The sequence below is a fragment of the Arachis hypogaea genome, chromosome 6, assembly GCF_003086295.3.
Source record: "Arachis hypogaea cultivar Tifrunner chromosome 6, arahy.Tifrunner.gnm2.J5K5, whole genome shotgun sequence".
Lineage (NCBI taxonomy): Eukaryota > Viridiplantae > Streptophyta > Magnoliopsida > Fabales > Fabaceae > Arachis > Arachis hypogaea.
This window is the reverse complement of record NC_092041.1, coordinates 3,033,247-3,055,305: the sequence shown is the minus strand read 5'-3', so window position 1 is coordinate 3,055,305 and position 22,059 is coordinate 3,033,247. Positions and strand designations below refer to the sequence as shown.

Below are 22,059 nucleotides of genomic sequence, written 5' to 3'. Positions count from 1 at the left end.
CGCTCGCTATTTATAGCATGGAACCATTGAAGTGGCTTTGCAATTTATCCACGCTGCAGTAGGTAATTAATATTATTCTATAGTATTTGCATTGTGGAACCATTCTTCAACAACTACGTGTATGCTAGTTCAAAGAATATATTTTAAAATATAAGAAGATGCTTCCCATAAGTTAAAGCCAATGGAATTATTTTTGGTATATAATCTGATCTCACGTTGAATTGGCCTCTTAGCTTGCATTCATTTTATCTACAGATTTAAAATAAGTACTCACTTTAAAAGTGTTATTTGATGGTCAATTTTTTTTCGAAAAAATTAGGTAACATTTAACAAACTTTTTGTTAATTAATTGGTACTAATATAATACATAGGTAGAGAGAGTAAATACTCATATAAATAAATAAGAAAAATGGGTAAGTTTATATAATCAATTTAATTTTAATTAAAATAAAATCTTTATTTTAATTATTAGTTGTTAATTAATTGGTACTAATAATATGTAGGTAGAGAGACAATAAATACTCAAATAAATAAATGAGAAAAGGGTTAAGTTTATATAATCAATTTAATTTGATAAAAAGTTTCAATAATAATTATCTATGTAATTGATTAATTAATTATAATTCGACCCTTTTTAAAACCAAACGTAGTTTAATGCATTGAATAAAGTAAAAGTCAAAAATATTTTTATATATTATTGAATAATAATTTTTTTTGGTGACTATTGAATAATAAATTAATTGTGTATGTATTTAACATAAGAAATAAATATCTCTGTATATTTTATTTATCGATCCTGCTAAGAAACCAATTTGAAATATTTAACTTAGAGCCAACTAGTTAGATAATAAGTTTATTACAACAAAAAAAACAACTCTCACTATCATAATTTTTAAAATTTTAAAATTAAAAATAAAAAAATTTAATTAATTGACTCTTAGTTGGTTACACTTTAGTTGATCTTCTAGACTTTTTCTTTATTTAAATATAGAGTATTATGTAAACTAAATCCTAAATAATTAATTTATTATATTATTTTATTCTCACAAGACTATGAAATATTATTCAGTGGTTTTAGAGTATATTTAATGCATATTTCAAAATCTTATTTTTATTAAACTTTAACTATATATCGAATAAGTTAAATATATGATTATTTTGTATAATTTTAACAAAAAATACATAAGCAATTAGTTAATTTCTTAAAGGCAACTAGGAAACTGAAGTTGAGAATAGCTTCGGAGTTTGTATATATTCTTGAGACCTAGTCGCTAAAATTTGATGTGTCCTTTTAGAACTAATGAATTAGTAAATTACATTATTCTTTAAAGTAATTGGGCCTCTTCTAGGCTTATCCATTTGACCATACATAGTGCGATCTTTATATAGAAAGTTAGCTTGTGTGTCTACAAAATGTCAAGAGCAGTTAGGGTTAAAGGGAAAAAGTTGTAAGCAATTATATGGGTCAAACACTGACCTCCACTAATTTATAGTCACAACTCACAAGGAAAGTTCGTTAGTAATTGTTTGGTGTCCTTTAAATGATTTATTATATTGTAGCGGAAGTTAATTAAATTTGAAGAAATCCAAATGAATATGTAAGGTAGGGTTAGTTATAATGAAAAAAATAGAGAGTTGTTATATGGTAAAGAATTAAAATTTGGATTATATTAAATAATTAATGACTTTTTTGAATAACATGAACAACGAGCTCTAAAATTGAAAATAAAACACATTATATCTCCAAATTACTCATCTAAATCTTAATATTAAAATAACCATATGCACAACTAGTGAATTAAATATCTGATATGTCTATTGTTTATATTGTTTAATATTTTTATTGTTTACCTATATTTTTCTTTAAAATTTTCCTTGAGAGTACAGTAGTTGACTCCAAAGTATGTTTCATGAAGCAAATATATAAATTTAAGCACAGCAGCCTGGAATATCCAATGGAGGGATTGTGATTCTTTTCTGATGTTCCCATTTAAACCTAATTTCCTATATCTATTTCTGATGATTCACTTTAATAATATGAGTTAGCTTACCATCTACTGTCTCTTTGTTGTTGTGCGAATCTCACTATTTATCCTTATCTTTAATCCAACTTATTATATACACATATATCCCACTATTTATTTTTCTTTTTTTTCTCGATGGTGGCGAGGTTATGTTGATCAGCGTCTCCAGTTCAGTGATGTATATTGTGCAACAAACGATGATTGAAAACCTCTTCTAAAAAAATAAAATAAAAAAACTTGTTCAGCCTAGATGGTGCTTGGTGGCATGGATCTATCTTGACTCCATCAATATAGCAGACACTCAAAGAAAAGACAAAATGTATGCAGAGAAGGAGGAATAATAACCAGGCTGATTCACCTACATAAAAGAGAAGGGAGGGGAGAATGGATCCTCTCAATTTTTTTTAACAATTGAAAGAGGAAAGTGTGATTTTTTACTATTAATTGTTATAAGTGAGATTAAAAAAAAATATGAGAAAGAGAGTATATTGAAGAGTTATAGATTACATTTTATTCCTTCAATTTTTTTCAACAATCGAGATGATTTATTCTCGTAAAGAGAAAATTTGATTAGAACAATACACGATTTTAAAAATAGTGCAACTAGATATTTTTTAAAAAGGGTAAAGTATACTTTTTGTCCCTGAAGTTTGACAAAATTTTTAAAAATATCTCTAAGTTTTATTTTGTTTTAATTTTGTCCCAAAAGTTTTCAATTTGCATCAAATATACCCATAACGGCTGATTTTTCAAAAAATTTAAGATCAATTCAACAACAATTTCATAAAAACAACCATTAACACAAGCAAATCAAGCATAATTTTTATACATTATTGTTAGATTGATCTTATTTTTTTTGAAAATTTAGCCGGTAGGGATATATTTGATGCAAATCGAAAATTTTTGGGACAAAACTGAAACAAAATAAAATTTAGGGGTATTTTTAAATTTTTTGTCAAACTTCAAGAACAAAAAATATACTCTACCCTTTTAAAAATTAGTTTTTATTCAGTTTTTAGAGAAGAAAAAAAAATAAAAAGTAAGTAACTTTTTAAATTTTTTGAATAATTAGTACGTAAAAGTGGGTATAAAAAATTAAAATATTATATTGTTAAATTTAAACGCCATCAAAGACTGAAATTTAAAAAATAAGTAGTATTTTCGTTTTTAAAAAATGTGATGTTTGAAAAATATACACTATTTATTGCAAGGAAAGTGACATGTCTTATATAGCTTTTGGTTTAACAACCAAATGGAAAGAACATTACACTACGACCGTATTTGCTTATTTGAAAGAGAGATTAAAATTAAGAGATAAAAATTTGGAGATAGAGACTAAGAGATAAAAATTAAATTAAATTTTTATATTATATTTTATGTAAAGTGTATAGGATTAAATTATGTCTCAATATCCTATTTGATTTAAAATGATTACAGAATTTAAAATTAAATAGCTAAAATTATTAAAATATTTTACTAATAATTAAAAAATAAAATTAAAATAAAACCCTAATTCATATAAGTGAAGATGATCAAGAATTATGTGAAACTGAAAACACTAATAAAAGTGTTATGTTTAACAATGAAAAAGTTTGAGCTAAATAGAAAAAAAAATAATGGAGAAAAATGTGATAATTTATTATGTTCAACAATGAAAAAAATTGAGCTAAATGGAAAAAGAATAATGGAAAAAATGTGATAATTTAGGGCAATTTACTGAAATAAATAAACTGCTTCAAATCTTTACCCAAATACATAAAATGGAATCCTGTTACGTTAATGTGCAAAACCAATTCTATGTAATCCGTGGGAAGTTAACACGGTTTTGAGTTTAAACGTAAACCGTGGGAGGTCCCAACAGTTTAGGAGCAAGGCATAGCATGCATAAACCGTGGTAGGTTACCACGGTTTATGAAGAAAACAATATGAATATAAACCTTTGTGGCCTACCACAATTTATGAAGGAGGAGTGATGTGCATAAAACCCTGAAGGTTCCCACGGTTTACAGCCACGGAAATTCTATATATATGTGAGTGATTCTTGCTCCATAAGAGATCATTTCACAATGGCAAATGAGGGAGAGAGTTTTCTAGCCTTAGTGCATTGCTGTGGCAAAATTAAAAAAAGCAAAAGCGAGGGTGTGAAGTTCACTGACAGAGAACCACTGAGTGTTTTCATCAGTTCGTCAAGCTCCTTATCAGATTTGAAGAACAGCATCCTGCAGAAGCTTGGCGTGTTTGGTAGCAAGTGGGTGAAGAAACTATACTACAAGATCTCCATCGCAGTTGTCTCGACCGGTGTTAAGTATGATACCTTTATGGTTAAGGCTGATGAAGATCTTAGGGTTTTGTTCCATTGCGTAAGGAGTTTTCCGGAGATCAGAATCCATGAGTTGTTCGCGAAGTTGGAGGTCGGTGTTGAAAGCTCTGGGGCATCCGCTCCAGTTCCTGGCTCGACTGCCGCCGGAGGTGCATCTAGTTCGATGCCTACGGTCAGACCGTATCATCCACCAGTAGCATCCCCTTCATTCGCGGCTGATTTAGACCGAACAGAGGTTGTTGGTTCTGTAACTTTGCAGAATGCAGCAGTGGTTAAGCCTCCTCACGATGTCGCCACTGGGGGTGGCCTGTTAACTTATATGGAAGGCTTCGGTGGACCCGATCGATTAGAGAATGCAATGTGTGATGATGACTCTGACCAGGAGCCTGTTGATATTGTAGGGGACAGCGACGATGACACAGGTGCAAATCCACATACGCAGCATATGCGTTCAAGTTCTGCTTCTCAGCAGTACCCTCCACACTTTTCCACACTAAACTTGGATGCTCTGGCTCAACAAGAGGAAGGCGGTAACACAGTCGGGGGCACTTCTACAGAATTTCAGATCGGGCAATCATTCCAGAACAAAGATGAAGCTGTGCTGAGTGTGAAGGACTATAGCATCCGCCGAGGTGTTGAGTACAGAGTCATCGAGTCAGATCATCTGAAGTATCATGGAAAATGCAAGGAATTCGGGAAGGGTTGTAATTGGTTGATTCGAGTAGCCCTGCGTGCACGCAAGGGCACTTGGGAGGTTAGGAGGTACAACGGGCCACACACAAGCTTGGCAACCTCTATTTCGAGTGATCACCGTCAGCTGGATTACCACGTCATCTGTGTGAGGATTCTTCCGTTGGTTAGGGTAGACGCTGCGGTGACGGTAAAGGTATTGCAACAAGCTACAGAAGCTGATTATGGGTTCCGGCCTAGCTACAGGAAGGTTTGGATGGCCAAGCAGAAGGCAGTGGCACAAATATATGGCGATTGGGAAGAGTCGTACGCGGACCTGCCACGTTGGATGTTACGGGTCCAGTCAACAATGCCCGGAACAATCACGGTGTTGAAGACCTCTCCCGTTCGGCTTCGTGGTGAGGTTGACGAGTCGACAATGTACTTTCACCGACTTTTCTGGACATTTCCACCGTGCATTGAGGCATTCCGGCATTGCAAGCCCCTTGTCAGTATTGATGGTACCCACCTGTATGGCAAGTATGGAGTGACGCTTCTGTTGGCGATAGCACAGGATGGGAACTCGAACATCCTACCGATAGCATTTGCCCTTGTAGAGGGAGAGAATGCAGAGTCGTGGTCATTCTTCTTGTCCAACCTACGAGAGCATGTAACTCCTCAGGAGGGTATCCTTGATATCTCCGACAGGCATAATGGGATCAAGGCAGCGCTTGAGGCACCGGAGAATGGGTGGCTCCCTCCCCGTGCTTTCCGAGCGTACTGTATTCGGCATGTGGCGGCCAATTTTGCCCTTACGTTTAAAGGTAAGGACTTAAGGAGAATGCTGGTGAATGCTGCCTACGCAAAGACTGAAGCAGAGTTCTATTACTGGTTTGACATCATGCGGACTGAGAATCCAGCAATGTGTGATTGGGCCAACCGGATGGAGTACGACAAATGGACCCAACATGAGGATAGTGGTCGACGGTTCGGGCACATGACAACCAACATCAGTGAATGTGTAAACTCCGTGTTAAAGGGAACTCGCAACCTCCCGGTCACAGCTTTGGCTAAGTCAACCTACGGGAGGCTTGCTCAGCTATTTGTGGTCCGCGGACAGACAGCAGAGGCACAAGTAGGATCTGGGCAGGAGTTTTGTCAGGCCTTGGTCAAGGCTATTGATCGGAATATAAGAGACTCTAGGTGCTTCACGGTGACGTTGTATGACAGGCATCAATCCGAGTACACGGTCGCGGAGACAACACCAACCGGGAACTTCTCGCTGGGTAGCTATAGAGTTTCCCTTAAAGAAAACAGTTGCGACTGTGGACACTTTCAGGCGCTGCATTATCCTTGTTGCCATGCCATTGCGTGTTGCGCATACTCCCGCCTTAATTGGGCATCATATGTTCACGAGGTATATCGTATGAGTGAGGTGTTCAACGTTTACAAGCAGGGTTTTTTTTCACCTATCCCTGGAGGCGGGCCTCCATATGCTGGGCCAACTGTCATTCCTGACCCTGATTTGAGGCGTGCAAAGGAAGGTCGTCCAAGGGCAACCAGGATCCGTGGTAGTATGGATCAGTCTCAGGAGAACCAACCTAAGCGATGTGGGCTATGCCGTCAGCCTGGGCATACGCGGAGGAACTGTGACCAGCGAAGACAGACTGGTGGAGGGTCAGCCTAGAGATCATGCTGTTTATGATGTCGTCTACATGGTTTTATTTTTTTGTTGCCATCTATGGTTGGTTAAGTCGATGACTTCCAACATGTCAATTTAATGCGCTAATTTCGTATTAATAAATTGCGTTTATTTAAGATGTTTCGTTGATTTACTTTGGTATCATTAAGAACCATAAAAGTCCAAACCGGTTTATCTACCAAGTACAAATAAAAATAACGTTATACAAAACCATAAAGATAGACGTCTCACTAAGATGCTAAGTACATAAGCTTACATAGTTCAAACTGGAGATAAAAATATGACATAACTAATCAGAATCCTCAATGGTGTCACTATCATCATCGTCAAACTGACCAAGCAGGTGACCTCCAGTGCCACACAATGTAGGACGCCTAACCCGCCTCGGTCTCTGATCTGCCGCTGGTGCTGATGGCTGTGTAGGAACAGCGCTAAATGCTGATGCAGGTGTCCCTCCTAACGTGAACCAGGGGTCAGACGGAGATGCTGCAGGCTGGTTGAGGTCAACAGGCATCTGAGGCTGAACGTCATCAATCCGTGGCTGCTGATCAGCGAACTGTGCAGGGTCATCAGGCATCTGTGGCCTGTAATGAGTACCATCGTCATCCCTGAGCATGTCTGCTATATCCCTGTAGAACTCTGACTCAGTAACGGGATCATCGATCTCCATCCCGACAGCCGCCGTAGTAAACTCAGCAAATGCATGTGGGGCCACGTCTGCAAAGACCTGAGAGCTACTACCCACATCGAAGGTAGGCTGATCCATAGCTGAGGCTGAACCAACTACATCCTCACCAACAACGTGCTGAGTGCCATCATCCTCAGCGGATGGTCCTCGACCTCGACCCCCTGCACGACCACCCCGCCCAGGCTGACGTCTGCCTCTACGTCGAGGAACACGATAATCAACTGCATCCACATGCTCAAGTCCAGGGAGGTCCTCCTCCAAACGGTGGGCGAACTCACGCCACTCTCGATCTGTGGTCCGGGTGCCTATTCGGCGACGCCGATCGACTCGCCTGTTGTCTGGTCTGTCGTAGACGTGCACCCTGGGAGGAGCCTGGGACGACCCTCTGTGACGTGCCTCCTCAGACAACAAAATCGGCCTCGGATCCTGGAATGCAACATCCGGGGATAAGAATCTGTGCGCCACACGGCACCACCAATCCAGGTACTCTGATGATGGACCAGGGTCAAGGACTCGATCAACCCATATCACTGACTGAAGCCGATTCTCCCAAATCTGATGCCACTCCCGGTAATACGTGGGGATCCAGCGGTCACCACCCCTGCCATCCTTTGCATGTAGCCAATCAATGTTCAGAGCCGGATAAGGGAGATGCTGAACACCGCCGAACTGGGGTAGGACCCTATCGACCTGATGCCACTCAATCGCCGCAAAATATATCAGGCTAGTGATGGCAGTCCAAAGCCTACGGTGCTCCTCAACTAGTATCTCTGGATGAATAACAGAAGCAACCTCGACAGAAGAATAAGGCTCCCACACAAACTGTATCGAAACAGTTACAATGTCGTTAGAACATGAAATATAGCATAAACCAACGCAAGTAAGAGCAATAACTAAATGACTCACATCATGGACACGCAATCGATCCAATGAAAGGCGTGCATAAGCTAATCTGTGGGCCCCTCCATCATTTCTCGGCATAAACGTGGCCCACCTACGATTTTAATTCAAATGATGTCAAAACAAAGAATAACACATGATGTTTAACAATTCAAGAACCAAAAATATAAAACCAAACCTGGAAGCAAGAGGAAACCCAAATCTATCAAACCCACTCGGCCTAAGAGTGGGAAACCTCCAGAAAATCCAAGACTGTAGAAGTTGTAGCGGCCCAGCCAAGTTAACAACGTTTCTGTTTGTTCCACGACAAAGACATCTATACAGCCAGGCAAGTGCAGCCAAGCCCCAGCTATATCTACCCAAGTCGTCCAACGATGCCAAATAAGGCAACCAGCGAAGGTGGACCCTGTTTGCATTCTTGTCCGCAAACAGCTGAGAGGACAACAGCATCAGAATATAAGCACGAGCGTATACACGCACGGTCTCATCACTAGCATCTTCTGGGAGTACCCGGAACCTTTCATGGAACCATGTGTAGCACACTGTCATCTGCTTAACTTTACTCTGTGGAGGTAACTCCCCAAACAACTCCCGGAACCACACCCATGCTGGTCTACCGTGTTCCATCAGATTCTCAAACTCGGTCAGGCACCCACTAACGGGCTCACCATCGATCGGCAAACCAAGCTGATATGCCACATCTTGCAAAGTGATACTGCACTCACCAAAAGGCATGTGGAAGGTGTGCGTCTCAGGACGCCACCGCTCAATGAATGCGCTAAGGAGAGGCTCATCAACCCAGAACCACTGACTGTTAAGTCTAGCCAAATGATACAAGCCCGCTGTCTCTAGATAGGGTATAATCCGGTCGTGTAACGGCATATTTTGTTGTCTTCTGACGCCGCTAATAACCCTAGCAGGCTGCAAAATGTGGGTAACAAAATCCTTCAACAGACATCAATCACTAATATAAATAAACATAACTTATAAAGAATTACTAGAATAACAATAAAAATAAAAAAATTAAATTCTACTAATAATAACCATGGTAATAGCAATTTCTAACCAACAAGTAATATTTTTACTAACAATAACAATAATAATATTAATATTTATATAAATAACTCTACTAAGAATAACAATAAGGATAAACGTAATAAAATATATTCTTACCTACAATAATCCTAATAATATCCATATTTATATAAATACTATTAGTAGAAATAACATTAAGAATAAAAAAATAAAATATTCTTACTAACCCTAACCATAATAATATCAATTTCTATATAAACAATTATATTTTTATTAACAATAACTATAACAATATCAATATTTATATAAATAATATTAATCAGAATAACAATTCAAATAAACATAAAAAAATATTTTTATTAACAATAACGCTAATAATGTCATCATTTATATAAATAAAATTACTAACAATATTAATAATAATTAATAATAACTTACCTCTTCATCGAGGTATCCTGCTACGTGAGCAACGCCATTTAGTCGGTACAAACGATCCTCAGACTCCATTGGCTCCATCGGATTCCTCCTTCAAACCTTCAAACCTCTTTCTAATTCCTCTCAACACCACAGGCTGCAAAATTTTTTGGGTGACACAAATGATCTGTGAAAGCCTTCAGCGGATTACGTTTTTATAGGCTACAATGCATAAACCGTGGGAGGTTAGAGGGTTTTATGCTCATTGAAACTTCTTCATAAACCGCGGTAGCTTACCGGATTTTATATTCATATTCTTTTCTTCATAAACCGTGGTAACCTACCACGGTTTATGCATGCTATGCATTGATCCTAAACCGTTGGGACCTCCCACGGTTTACGTTTAAATTCAAAACCGTCTTAACCTCCCACGGATTACATAGAATTGGTTTTGCACATTAACGTAACAGAATTCCATTTTATGTATTTGGGTAAGGATTTGAAGCATTTTATTTATTTCAGTCAATTGCCCTAATATTATAAGTTTTTGTTGTAAGAAAAAAGCTAATTGGACGTGGGGTTAAAAATTTGTCTCTCTATTTCGTTCAAAATCGGTAGGAACGTTGTTCTCTCTATTTCTTGTTCGATGGCACTTCTGTCTTTGTTGTCGCCGTCTCCTCTTTATTCTTTCTTTTTTTTTTCTTTTTTTTTTCTGTTTTATCCTTGTTCTTTTCTTTTCTTTTTTTTCTTACAAAGAAGATAAAAAAGAGAGGGATATATTGAAAATGATTATGATAAAAGTGTGATTGATGGTGGATCGATGATGACAGAAATGTGGTAGTTAGTGAGAGTCACATATAGGGTGGGATTGAGGTGAAAAGTAAGAGATACGAGGACTGGGGTTGGAATATGAGATTTGAATGAGAGCATTTTAAGAGGAAAATATTAGTAAAGTTTCAGTTTTTATTTTTAAAAATTTTAATTTTTTATATCTCTATTTTTTAAAGGTGCTAAAAAGACTGAAATTTTGTATTTTAAATTGAAATTTCAATTTTAATTTATGATTACTAAATACGATACTGAATTTTAGTCTCTAAGTGTTTGTTTGGGCGCCATTATTATGTTAAAAAAGATATTTTTCAATGAAAAAATATTTTTTTATTTTTTAGCGTGTTTGGCCAATTTCTAATAGTAAAAGTAAAAACATTCGAAAAATAAAAAAACATCTTTTTTGAGAAGCTGTAATTTACATCTTTTTTCTTTTAAAAAAAAAAGATGTTTTTCATATAATAAATAAACAAAAAAATACTTTTATATTGTTATACCCAAACATAATTGATAGATAAAAAGATATTTTTGCATGAGATATCCAAACATAAAATTACTTTTACTTCTCCATAAGATATTTTAAAAAAAGATAACTCAAAAAAGATATTTTCTTAAAAGTTCACCCAAACAAGTCCTAAATCTCAATCCTAATACTTCAAAACAAACATAACCTTAAAATATAGTGTTTCATTCATAAATAAATTATTAATTAAAGTATTAAAAGTAAATCTAGCTAGATGTATTGTGCTTAATGAAGCCTTGGCACTTATTGTTAGAGAATATTTTTCTTTTAATTTATTCATAATTATTAATTAGTAGTATTTGTTGTATTTTAGCTAAAATTTTCTATACTTTAATTGTGTATTATTTTTTTGATTGTTTACAGTATCTTTTAGTTTGATAGACAAATAACTAATTTGTTGTGAATTTGAGTTCTATTTAATAGTTTATCGTTGGCCAATAAGTTACTATATGCATAATGTGAGATTTGAATTTCCAACACTTATTTAAGCGAATAAGTGATGAAATGACCACTCCATCAATCCAAATTAGTTCTTTAATTGTATATTTTAATATGTTAAAAGTATGCATATCAAATGCAATTATATTCCCAAAAATAAAAATAAAAATATTTGTAATTATAGTATGAAATCAAAAGATTAAATTATTGATTCAATCATAATTAAAGTATAACAACATTGACGGTAACAAAATTTTTTAATATACCTAGGCTTCTTTTTCTTCTCTTCCTTTTGTTTAATTTTTTTTCATTTTTTTCTTTTTCTCTTCTGTTGTTATCATTGTTGTCCTTGTGATTCTCCTTTTTTTCCTCTTTCTTCTTTTTTTATTTGATTTTTTTTTCTTTCTTTTTTTTTCTTCTTCTTTATATATATATATATATATATATATATATATATATATATTTAACAAAATTATTAAAATAAATTTTGGTACACAACACAAAAAATTTTAAAAGACTACATATTCAGACCATTAACTTACCCATTTTTTCTTCATGTTCTTCTCCAATATATGTTCAACAAAGTTTTGAACACATAAATTTTGGTACACAATACAAAACTCAAGTAGAAGAAATTTTTGAGTTGTGCAATGAAACTATCGAGCATAAAAATTTCAGTGCACAAAACTCAAAATAATGGCAATAGAAGTATTTAGTAAAATTTTTTAGACTATGTAAAATTTTTTTATACTATATTGATAAGATTATATTTTATGTCCAAGAATTTTTGTGCTATATATACAAATTTCTATACTATATCCATAGGTTTATGTGTTATATACAAAATTTTTTATGCTAGGAACAGAAATTTATGTACTATATCGATAATTTTATATACTTTTTAACAAAAATTTATGTGCTATATCAATAAGAAAATGCGTGTACGTCTATACACGCGCATGTTAGTTTTATGTTGGACTTTTATCAACTTAGTTGGACTTAATTAGTTACAACAACGTTTGTACCGTAAAATTAGTAAAGCTAATTTTACAAAAAAAAAAAAACAAACAGTGAACGGAGAAAAATACTCTTTAATAATAACCATCAAATTTTGATATTGGAGGGAGATAGATGATGACTAACAATAGTAAGTTATGGATGATTTACATAATAGAAATTCTCCTATAAATTTAACTTTCTCATTTCATTTCTCATCAAGTCATCCAACAACAGCAATAGAAACATTTGAGTTTCTTTAAGAATTTTTTCTTTTTTAAAAGGTATTCTCCTATATCCTATATAATTAGAGAGAAATATATTTTTCTTTTGTCAAAAAAGAGAGTTATTGTAATTTCTTTGTAATAAATTGATAAGTTATAATTCTCAAAGAAATCTAATCAATTCTTTCATATTTTATACATATTTTTAATTTTTTTTCATCTTTATATTTTAACTGCGTCATTTATCTGGTACCTAATAGTAATATCAGAGTTAAAAGTTATTGATTAGTAATTTTTGTTGTTGCAAGTTATTGTATATTAAAAAATAACATCAAAATATGAGATTCAAAAATTTAATTGGAATAATTTTTTCTTTTGGAAATTAAAGATAAAAGCTATTATGAGGAAAGACAACTGTATGGCAGCAAATTAGCAATTGAAGGTACAAATACATACTATAAGAAAAGCGTTGAATATCATCGGATTTATCGTCGGATTTATCAAATAAATCTGACGGTAGTAAAATTATCATAAAAAACAATCGAACGGTATAAACCTCGTCGGTAAACGTTTACTGTCAGATTTATTTCGTGTGACCGTTGAACTTTCCGGCAGATCACCTGCTTGAAAAACCAATGTAATAAGTGGATCTTTCCGATGGTAACAATGGCACCAAAAACATGTTTCACACTACATTACCATAAGATTATTCCTTCGATAATTCCAACGGTAATATTATTTTTTAATTTAAAATAATTGTCACTTTTAATTTTAAATTAAATTTTTTTTGCACAATTAGTGGTCAAATCATGAATAATAAAGAATTTTTATTTAAAATAATTAAATAATACAATATAAAAATTAAATAAAAGTCAAGTATATCAAATAAATATATAAAATAATAAAACAAAAATCTAATATCTACAGATCCAGGTAGTTGTCGTCGACATCAGACTCGTAGCCCTGAGTCGACGGCGTAGAAGGCGGTGATGATGTCTGTGTGCCACCAGCATTACTGCTGCCACCAGCAGGATCAATGCCAGCGGCGCACATCTTGGGAAGTTACTCCTCCATCTAAGCCTCCATACGCTGCTTCATAAGTTGAAAGAGTGACTATGGATTATTTCTTTGAACATCAAGAAATTGCATTATTTCCTAGAAAGAAAACAAATCCAGTAGTACTCTTTCTACCATCAATATCTCCAGCATAATCACTATCACAATAGCCTATTAACTTGCATTCATCTGAAGTTAAATAAAACATGCCATACTCAAGAATACCTCTAAGATAGCAAAGAATTCTCTTGACTGCCTTCATATAGGTTTCTGTTAGATTCTCCATGTAGCGACTGACTAACCTAACTGAAAATAAAATGTCAGGTTTGGTATAGGTCAAATACCTTAAACTCCTCACGAGACTTCTAAATAATATTTGATCAACTTTTCTTACACCCTCTTTCTCTCTGGAAAGTTTGACTCCACACTCCATAGGTGTATTGGTAGGATTGCAGTCTAGCATGTTGAGTTTCTTCAACAACTCTCTTGCATAAGCTTCTTGTGAGATGAAAATTCCATCCTTCATTTATTTCACTTCAATTCCCAAATAATAAGACATTAGTCCCATATTACTCATCTCAAATTCTTGAGCCATTACCTTCTTAAATTTTTCAAACATTATTTGATTGTTTTCTGTGAATATGAGGTCATCCACATAGACACAAACAAAAAACAAATTTCTTCTTTCCTCTTTCACATAGAATGCATATTCATGAATGCACCTAGTGAAACCATTATCTTGAAAATACGTATCAAGACGATCATTCTAAGCTCTTGGAACTTGCTTCAGTCCATATAAGGCCTTTTTAAGCCTTAACACCTTATCTTCACAACCATCAACAATAAAACCCAAAGATTGTTCAATATAAGCTTCTTCCAGAAGATTACCGTTCAGAAAAGCAGACTTCACATCCATTTGTGGATTTTTCAGTGGTTCTGTGCTGTAAGTGACAATAACAACCTTATCGTCTCCAAGCGAGCAACTGGAGCAAACACTTCGTCATAATCTATTCCTTGCTTCTGCTTATACCCTTTTGCAACGAGTCTTACCTTATACTTTTCTACATCACCTTTAGAGTTAGTTCTTCTTAACTCTGTAAATCCATTTGACTCCAATAGCCTAATGACCACTTGAAAGTAATGCAAGTTCCCAAGTGTTGTTCTTCTCAATTTTTTGAATTTCTTCCTCTATAGCTTGTATTCATTTCTTATCTTTGACAGCTTCTTTAAAACTTAAAGGCTCATCATTGGAGAGTAGACACAATAAATTCTCATCCTCTAGCATTATAGTTTGCTCATAGAGATTAGTGAGACTTCGATATCTACGAGGGCCTTCGCTTGAATTAGAGGATGGAGATGACAATGATGATGATAGTGAGGTTAATGCTGGTGTTGAAGGATCAATTTTATCTTGCACTTCTTGCATTGAAGCTTCTTCTTCCTCAAAGTAAAGCAAAAAATTATAAGTAGCTTCATTTTGTGTAGTCCAGTTTCACTTTGTACTTTCTTCAAACTCAACATCTCTGCTTATTATTACTTTATTGTTGTCAGGATTAAAGAACTTGTAGCCTTTAATATTTTCTTCATAGCCAATAAATACGACCTTTTAGCTCTTATCATCAAGCTTTGATATTTATTGCTTAGGAATTTGGACATATGCAATAGATCCAAAAACCCTTAAATGTAAAACATTAGGTTTCAAACCACTCCATACTTCTTGAGGTGTTATATTTCTCAAACTCTTGGTAGGTGAGCGATTTGAGAGATAAACTGCACATGTAAATACTTCTCCCCATAACTCTTTTTGCAATGACTTGCTCTTTAACATCGTTCTCGCCATATTTAGAATTGTCCTATTTTTTCTTTCAGCAACTCCATTTTGTTGAGGTGATCTAGGAACAGTCAGGGGACGTTAAATACCATGGTTTTCACAGAATGCCTTGAATTCATTTGAAGTGAATTCTCCACCTCTATCAGTTATGAGAGCTTTTATCTCATAGCCACTTTCCTTTTCAACGAGAACTTTGAACTTCTTGAATGCATTAAATGCTTCACTCTTTTGCTTTAAGAAATAAACCCATGTTTTTCTTGAATAATCATCAATAAAAAATAGAAAATAAGCACTCTTATCAAGTGATAATGGCTAGCGCTTGATAGGTCCACAAACGTCTGCATGAATTAGCTAAAGTGGCTTGGTAGCTCTTGATTTGGACTTCTTTGAAAAACTCTTGAATATTTTTCAAGTAAGCAAGCTTCACATAACTTATGAGGATGATCAATTGTTGGAATTCCTTTTACCATCTTCTTTGTTCCCAATTCTTTGAGCCCACCAAAATTTAAATGTCCATATCTCATATGTCAAATCCATAATGGATCTTCGATACATAACTTTAAACATATAGCTCCACCACTTCTCATATTGAACAATACTCAAGATATTATTCTTCATCTTTTAGATGTAATAAACATTAGAAAGAATCTTATGACTTCTGTTCTTTAGCTCGAATAGAATCGTCCCTTTGTCATTGATCTCTACTTTTGATTCATCACCAAAACGCACGTGTCCTTTTACGTTAGTGTCGAGTACTACAAATTTACTCCTATCACCTATAATATGATTGCTAGCTCCATTGTCAAAATACCACGTACAATCTTCAGAATTTTGATCTTCCTTGAGCGTAAGGAATAATTTTGGTTCTTCAACATCTTCACTGTGCACAACAAGTGTATTCTCTTTTTCTTTGGATGTCTGACACTCCCAAGAATAATGTCCATTCTTTCCATATGAATAGCATTCAATGTATCTTTTGTCAACTGTTCTTCCTCTTCCACGACCTCGAGAAAAATTTTGATTTCTTCTCTCTTGAAAATAATTTTTCTTATCTTTTCCTCTTCTGTAACTACGTCCTCGTCTTCATCTACGGCCTCGACCTCGTCCTTGTCTTCCACTTTTGTTGGCTTCTCCTCTATCATTCCGCGAAAGTTTTGTTTGCAAGACCTGCTCCACACGTTCTTGCTTGCTTTTATCCATTCTTTCTTCATGGACCTATAAGGAACCATTCAACTGACCAATGGACATAATATCCAAATATTTGAACTTCTCAATGGCTACCACCACATGGTAAAATTTTGAGTTGAGAGAACGAAAGATTTTCTCAACAACACCAACATATTCTAATTTTTCTCCAAGCCTTTTTATTTGGTGCACTATCACCAAAACTTTGGTGAAATAATTCGAAATGGATTGTCTCCTTTATTATTAGAGACTTAAACCCAGCCTTTAGAGTTTGAAGACGAACCTTCTTCACCTTTTCAACTCCTATGACGGAATTTTGAAGAGTATTCCAAGCTTTCTTTGCATTAGTTATATTAGCAATCTTCTCAAATATATCATCATTTAAACCTTGATGAATGATAGTAAATACACATTGATCTTTCTTTCTTTTATTTTCCAATTTGTCCTTCTAAGCTTCTAAGCTTCTGAGCTTCTCCACATTTTTTGGTTCTACATACCCTTTCTCAATTATCTCCCACGCTCCTTGAGCATGGAGAATTGCATTCATTCGGGATGCCCAATTCTCATAATTGAGCCTAAATAATTGTGGATATTGAAAAGATAAAGTGGTTCCACGAAGACAATTTATAAGTGGTTATGATACCATTTTATTAGAAAATAAAAAAACAAAATATAAAATGAAGAGGAATGCATTGAATGTATTTGTGTATTATTTTTTATGAAATGATTATATATGTATTATTTATACTTCTTTTTGACATCTAAACTTAACATATCCTAATAAATAAATGATTTAAAATAAAACTAAATATAGACAACCCATTCAAACTGTAGTTTCTATTCATTCTTAAATTCTAACCATCAAATTTATTTTTAACAACTAAAACATTAAAAAGATATAAAAAAATGTAGAATTAATAATAACTTCTCACTAATTAAACTCAATACATAATTTATTGAACCAAAAATCAAATAATCAAATACAACGAATCTGATATGTATGTTGTGTTTTGTGGTAGCCATTGTTTTGAGCTACTTTGTATTAACGGTTTCGCTATGTTACCAACAGCATATCTGCCAACTTCTGCCAACTCTTATTTATAATTGTGTTTCATGGAAGTGTGTTCATGAATGTGTCTAATAAAAATGTCTTTTTTATAACTGTATTTAATAAAAGTGTCTTTATAGATATATTTTTTGGATGTCTCTCTTTATATATGTATTTAAAATATATTAATTATTAGACACATCTACGAACACAATTCCATGAAACACAAATATAAATAAGAGTTGGCAGATAATATGTTGGTACCCTATACTTTTCCTTGTATTAAACATGGAAAAAAAAGCTAATAATAAAGGTAAACATTTTAAACGGTGGTTTGGGAAAAATAATTTTTTCTGTTAGAAAAATAAAGGTGATCATACTTCTTTGGTGATATGGTTTTGTTCAGAAAGTTTGTGTGACTATTCGGATCAGTGGATAGGGGGATGAAGCATCGGAATTGGACAACACAACTGAGATTGAGTTTAAATTTTATAACATATTTATTAAAAAAAACTAACAAAAAAAATATTACCATATTTAATTGTCATCTTTTTATTAAAAGTACATTTCATAGTCACCACTAATTACTATAGGCATGGGCATCGGATACTTGCCTATATATATTGCTCGTGCATTTTATTTATTGTTCTACATTATATATGAGTTCAAACAATATATCATACAAATGGAATGAAGTGGCTGGTGATTCACTTCATCAAATTAGTTATTGTCATACCAGAACTGTTTTTTAAGGTAATTAATTATTTTTTTATCCACTTGAAAAGTTTTAGTTAAAATTTCAGGAGAAATAGGTGGAGTCCATCCAAAAACAGCATTTACAATTGTGATGACACCTGGATTCTGACTACAGCGTTGCTATAACCCACGTTCAATTGAAAGTGAATGAGGCCAATTGGAAAAACACATCACCCTTAATTAGCTACAAATTGTGGCCTTAGCTATAGGCAGTTATAAACTTATAATACTAACAATCACAATAATCAACGTACAAAAACAATAATAACAAGTAACAATTTTTTTTAATTGGCAAAGGAAAAAATATATTCGTCGTCACATGAACTCCTCCTTTTATAAGCTGTTATACTAAATTTATTAATAATTTGAATAAATGACAAATAGAATTTTCATTATATGTAAATTAAAATGTACATTATATATAAAATAATAAATCTATCCTTATGATAAAATAAGTATAAATATTTTTATTTATTTATTTTTATTATATTTTATAAATATTATATAATATTATAATTTTATATATTTGGTTTAAATTATTTATCTAATATATATAATATTTATATCTGAATCTCTATTATAATAATATATTAGATCTAAATTATTAATAATATAACTAAGTATAGTATTAAAATTACATAAAAGATAATATTTTTTATTTTTTACTTGTGATGGAAAGAATTTTTTTTATGAAACCCACACACAAAAAATTTCTTAGTTTTTATATTTTTAAATAAAAAAATTTCATTTATTTTTTTATTTTTTTATTTTTCTTAAATCAAATAATGTATTTGTTTGGACGCTATTAAATTGATAAAAAATATTTTTTAATAAAAAAATCTTTTCTTTAATGTGTTTAGCAAATTTTTAATAGTAAAAGTAAAAGTACTAGAAAAATAAAAAATATCTTTTTTGAGAAGTTACAATTTATATTTTTTTAAAAGATATTTTTTCTTAAAATTTTTTTTTTTCATATAATAAATGAACAAAAAAATACTTTTATCTTATTTTATTCAAAACATAATTGATAAATAAAAAAAATTCTTTGCATAAAATATTTAAACATAAAATTATTTTTATTTTTATAATAAAATTTTTAAAAAAATCATTAATTTTTTTTTAAAATGGCGTCTAAACGAGTCGAATACCTTAGTGTAGACAATTCTATTGATTCTGTTTTCATATGAAATTTGACGTGTAGTGTGTGTAGTTACATAGATTGAAATCACCTTCTGCTCACTACTTATTCACATTCATATTCCACCAATAAAAATGGGACATTTGTTAAAATTATAAAATCAACAAAAATTTAAATAAATATATTTTTAATTCTTATTGATAAAATATAAATTAAAACATAATAACGAGACATGTGATCTTTCTTTCTGGGTAATGTTAATTAAGAAGATAATAATAATTTAAAATTATTTTATTTTATGTAATACATTAATAATTTTATACATATAATATTTATAATTAAATATTTATTAATTATATCTAATATCACTTAGTTATTTTTATCTAATTTTCTATTATGTCCGAATATGCATTTTATTTTGTTATAAGGTTGTTCAGCTTAAATTATTCATCTATCCAAAATACACCAAATTGTTTCCGCACGTACTGCGGTACGGTGCCTTAAGTTACAACCGAATCCTATTTCTCGAATAGCTAATTAGGTTTGAGTAGCTTCCTCAAGCCACTCTCCCTTGTTCTTAACAATCAACAAGTGTAGGAGTGGGAGCAAATTAAAAACCAGCTTGTGGTCGTTCGGCCACATGGCCACAACTGAACTGAACACACATTTGATGTATGACATGCTATATATTGATGTTGACTTCTAATGAAATTAGATGTGATGACAACATTAAAACTTCGATGGAATTAAGGAATTATTATTTTTTTCCCAGCGAAATAATTTTATGTTATTCTTACTCTAATTTTCCACCGTATCTCCTAATCCGATAGGACAAGGATTAATCTCTCGCGGTACTGAGTTCGAATCTACGACACTTGCTGCGGACTAGTGAACTAACCACTAGACCAACCAAACTTGGTTCTTATTCTCAAATTTTTGGAGTTAATTTGTGTATATATATATATATATATATTTAATCAGCTAAAGGATGGACATGGACGTGAAGTTTATTTAAGTCGCATCAAAATTTAGAGTAATAAATGTTAACAATTATGCCATGATCTCTTAAGTCTGCCACATTATGGGAGAGTGGTAAAGCTTTGAAAAAATTGATCGGATTCAATACGAAGAAACATAATTTTTTATTTTATTTTATTTTATTAAAATCACACATTAAATTAAACTAAATCAAAGCAGAACATGAAATACAACGTAGTGCATATGAATTATAACCCTCATGCGTTTTATTATTACTGGGAACTGCATGAGGCATATGCATAACATACACTAAATCAAAGTACAAGTAAAATTATTCAATGATGAGTGCTCTCTGTGGTCAAACTAGTTGTTATCATACGAAAACTGCTTTCGGAGATAGTTGATTACTTTGTAGTCCACTTGGAAAGCTTTAGCCAAGATTTCGGGAGAAATAGGTGGAGTAGATCCAAACACAGCATTTGCAATTGTGATAACACCTGGATTTTGACTGTTAAGAGCAGCAATAGCGAGAGCGTTGCCATTACCGATGTTAGATTGGAAGTGAATGAGGCCAAGTGGGAACACAAACACATCACCCTTGTTGAGCACTTTGGTAAAAAGACGGTTGGTGTTGTTCTGATTATTGGAAGTCACAAATCCAACTAAGAGAGTTCCTTCAATAACTGTCAATATCTCAGTGGCTCGAGGGTGAGTGTGAGGAGGAATTAAACCCTTAGGTCCAAATCTACGCGAGCAAGTGATATACCCAATGTATTGAGTCCTGGCATTTGGTTAACTGTGACTGGAGTTGCTTTTGACCCAAGTTTGTTATCAGCATTCCCAGGATCTACGTGCTTGAAAAAATCCTCAGCTACCACAAGTTCAGGGTTTTTGCAAAATTTTCCATTCACAAATACTGCAAAGTGAAAAATCTTATATTAAAAACAACTAGTCATAAGATGCTTAACCATAATATTGAAAGTAAACTAATTGAAATTTAATTTGAGTAACAAAAACTGTGATTATGTGGAGAATATGAATGTATATATATGCACAGATACCAGCGTCTTTGCTGCTGTCATCGGGGACAGCAACACAAAAGTCTTGGAGAGGCCTGGGATCAAAGGCAGAAGCAAAAGAGGCCAGAGCCAAGAATGCAACCAGCAAGTATGTAGCTTTCATTTTTAGTTTGCTAGCTTCTATATATTTCTATAGTTTTGTATATAATTGCTTGTTAATTGTGAGAGACTTGAATATCTTCTGCATGGAAAGCTCGCTATTTATAGCATGGAACCATTGAAGTGGT

The 22,059-nt window shown here is 33.2% G+C and overlaps 1 protein-coding gene and 1 pseudogene across 1 annotated transcript; both read right to left on the bottom strand.

Moving 5' to 3' along the window:
* Nucleotides 1-13,896: 13,896 nt before the first annotated feature.
* Nucleotides 13,897-14,343, bottom strand: LOC112698027 (uncharacterized mitochondrial protein AtMg00810-like). Its single transcript, XM_025751454.1, has one exon. The coding sequence runs from the start codon at nucleotides 14,341-14,343 to the stop codon at nucleotides 13,897-13,899; it is 447 nt and encodes a 148-aa protein (XP_025607239.1).
* A 6,656-nt stretch (nucleotides 14,344-20,999) lies between these two features.
* On the bottom strand, nucleotides 21,000-22,059 carry LOC112698047 (germin-like protein subfamily 1 member 7; annotated as a pseudogene).

Coding starts and splice junctions, on each gene's coding strand:
- LOC112698027 (XM_025751454.1), bottom strand. CDS start 14,343: ATGAAGGATGGAATTTTCATCTCACAAGAAGCTTATGCAAGAGAGTTG.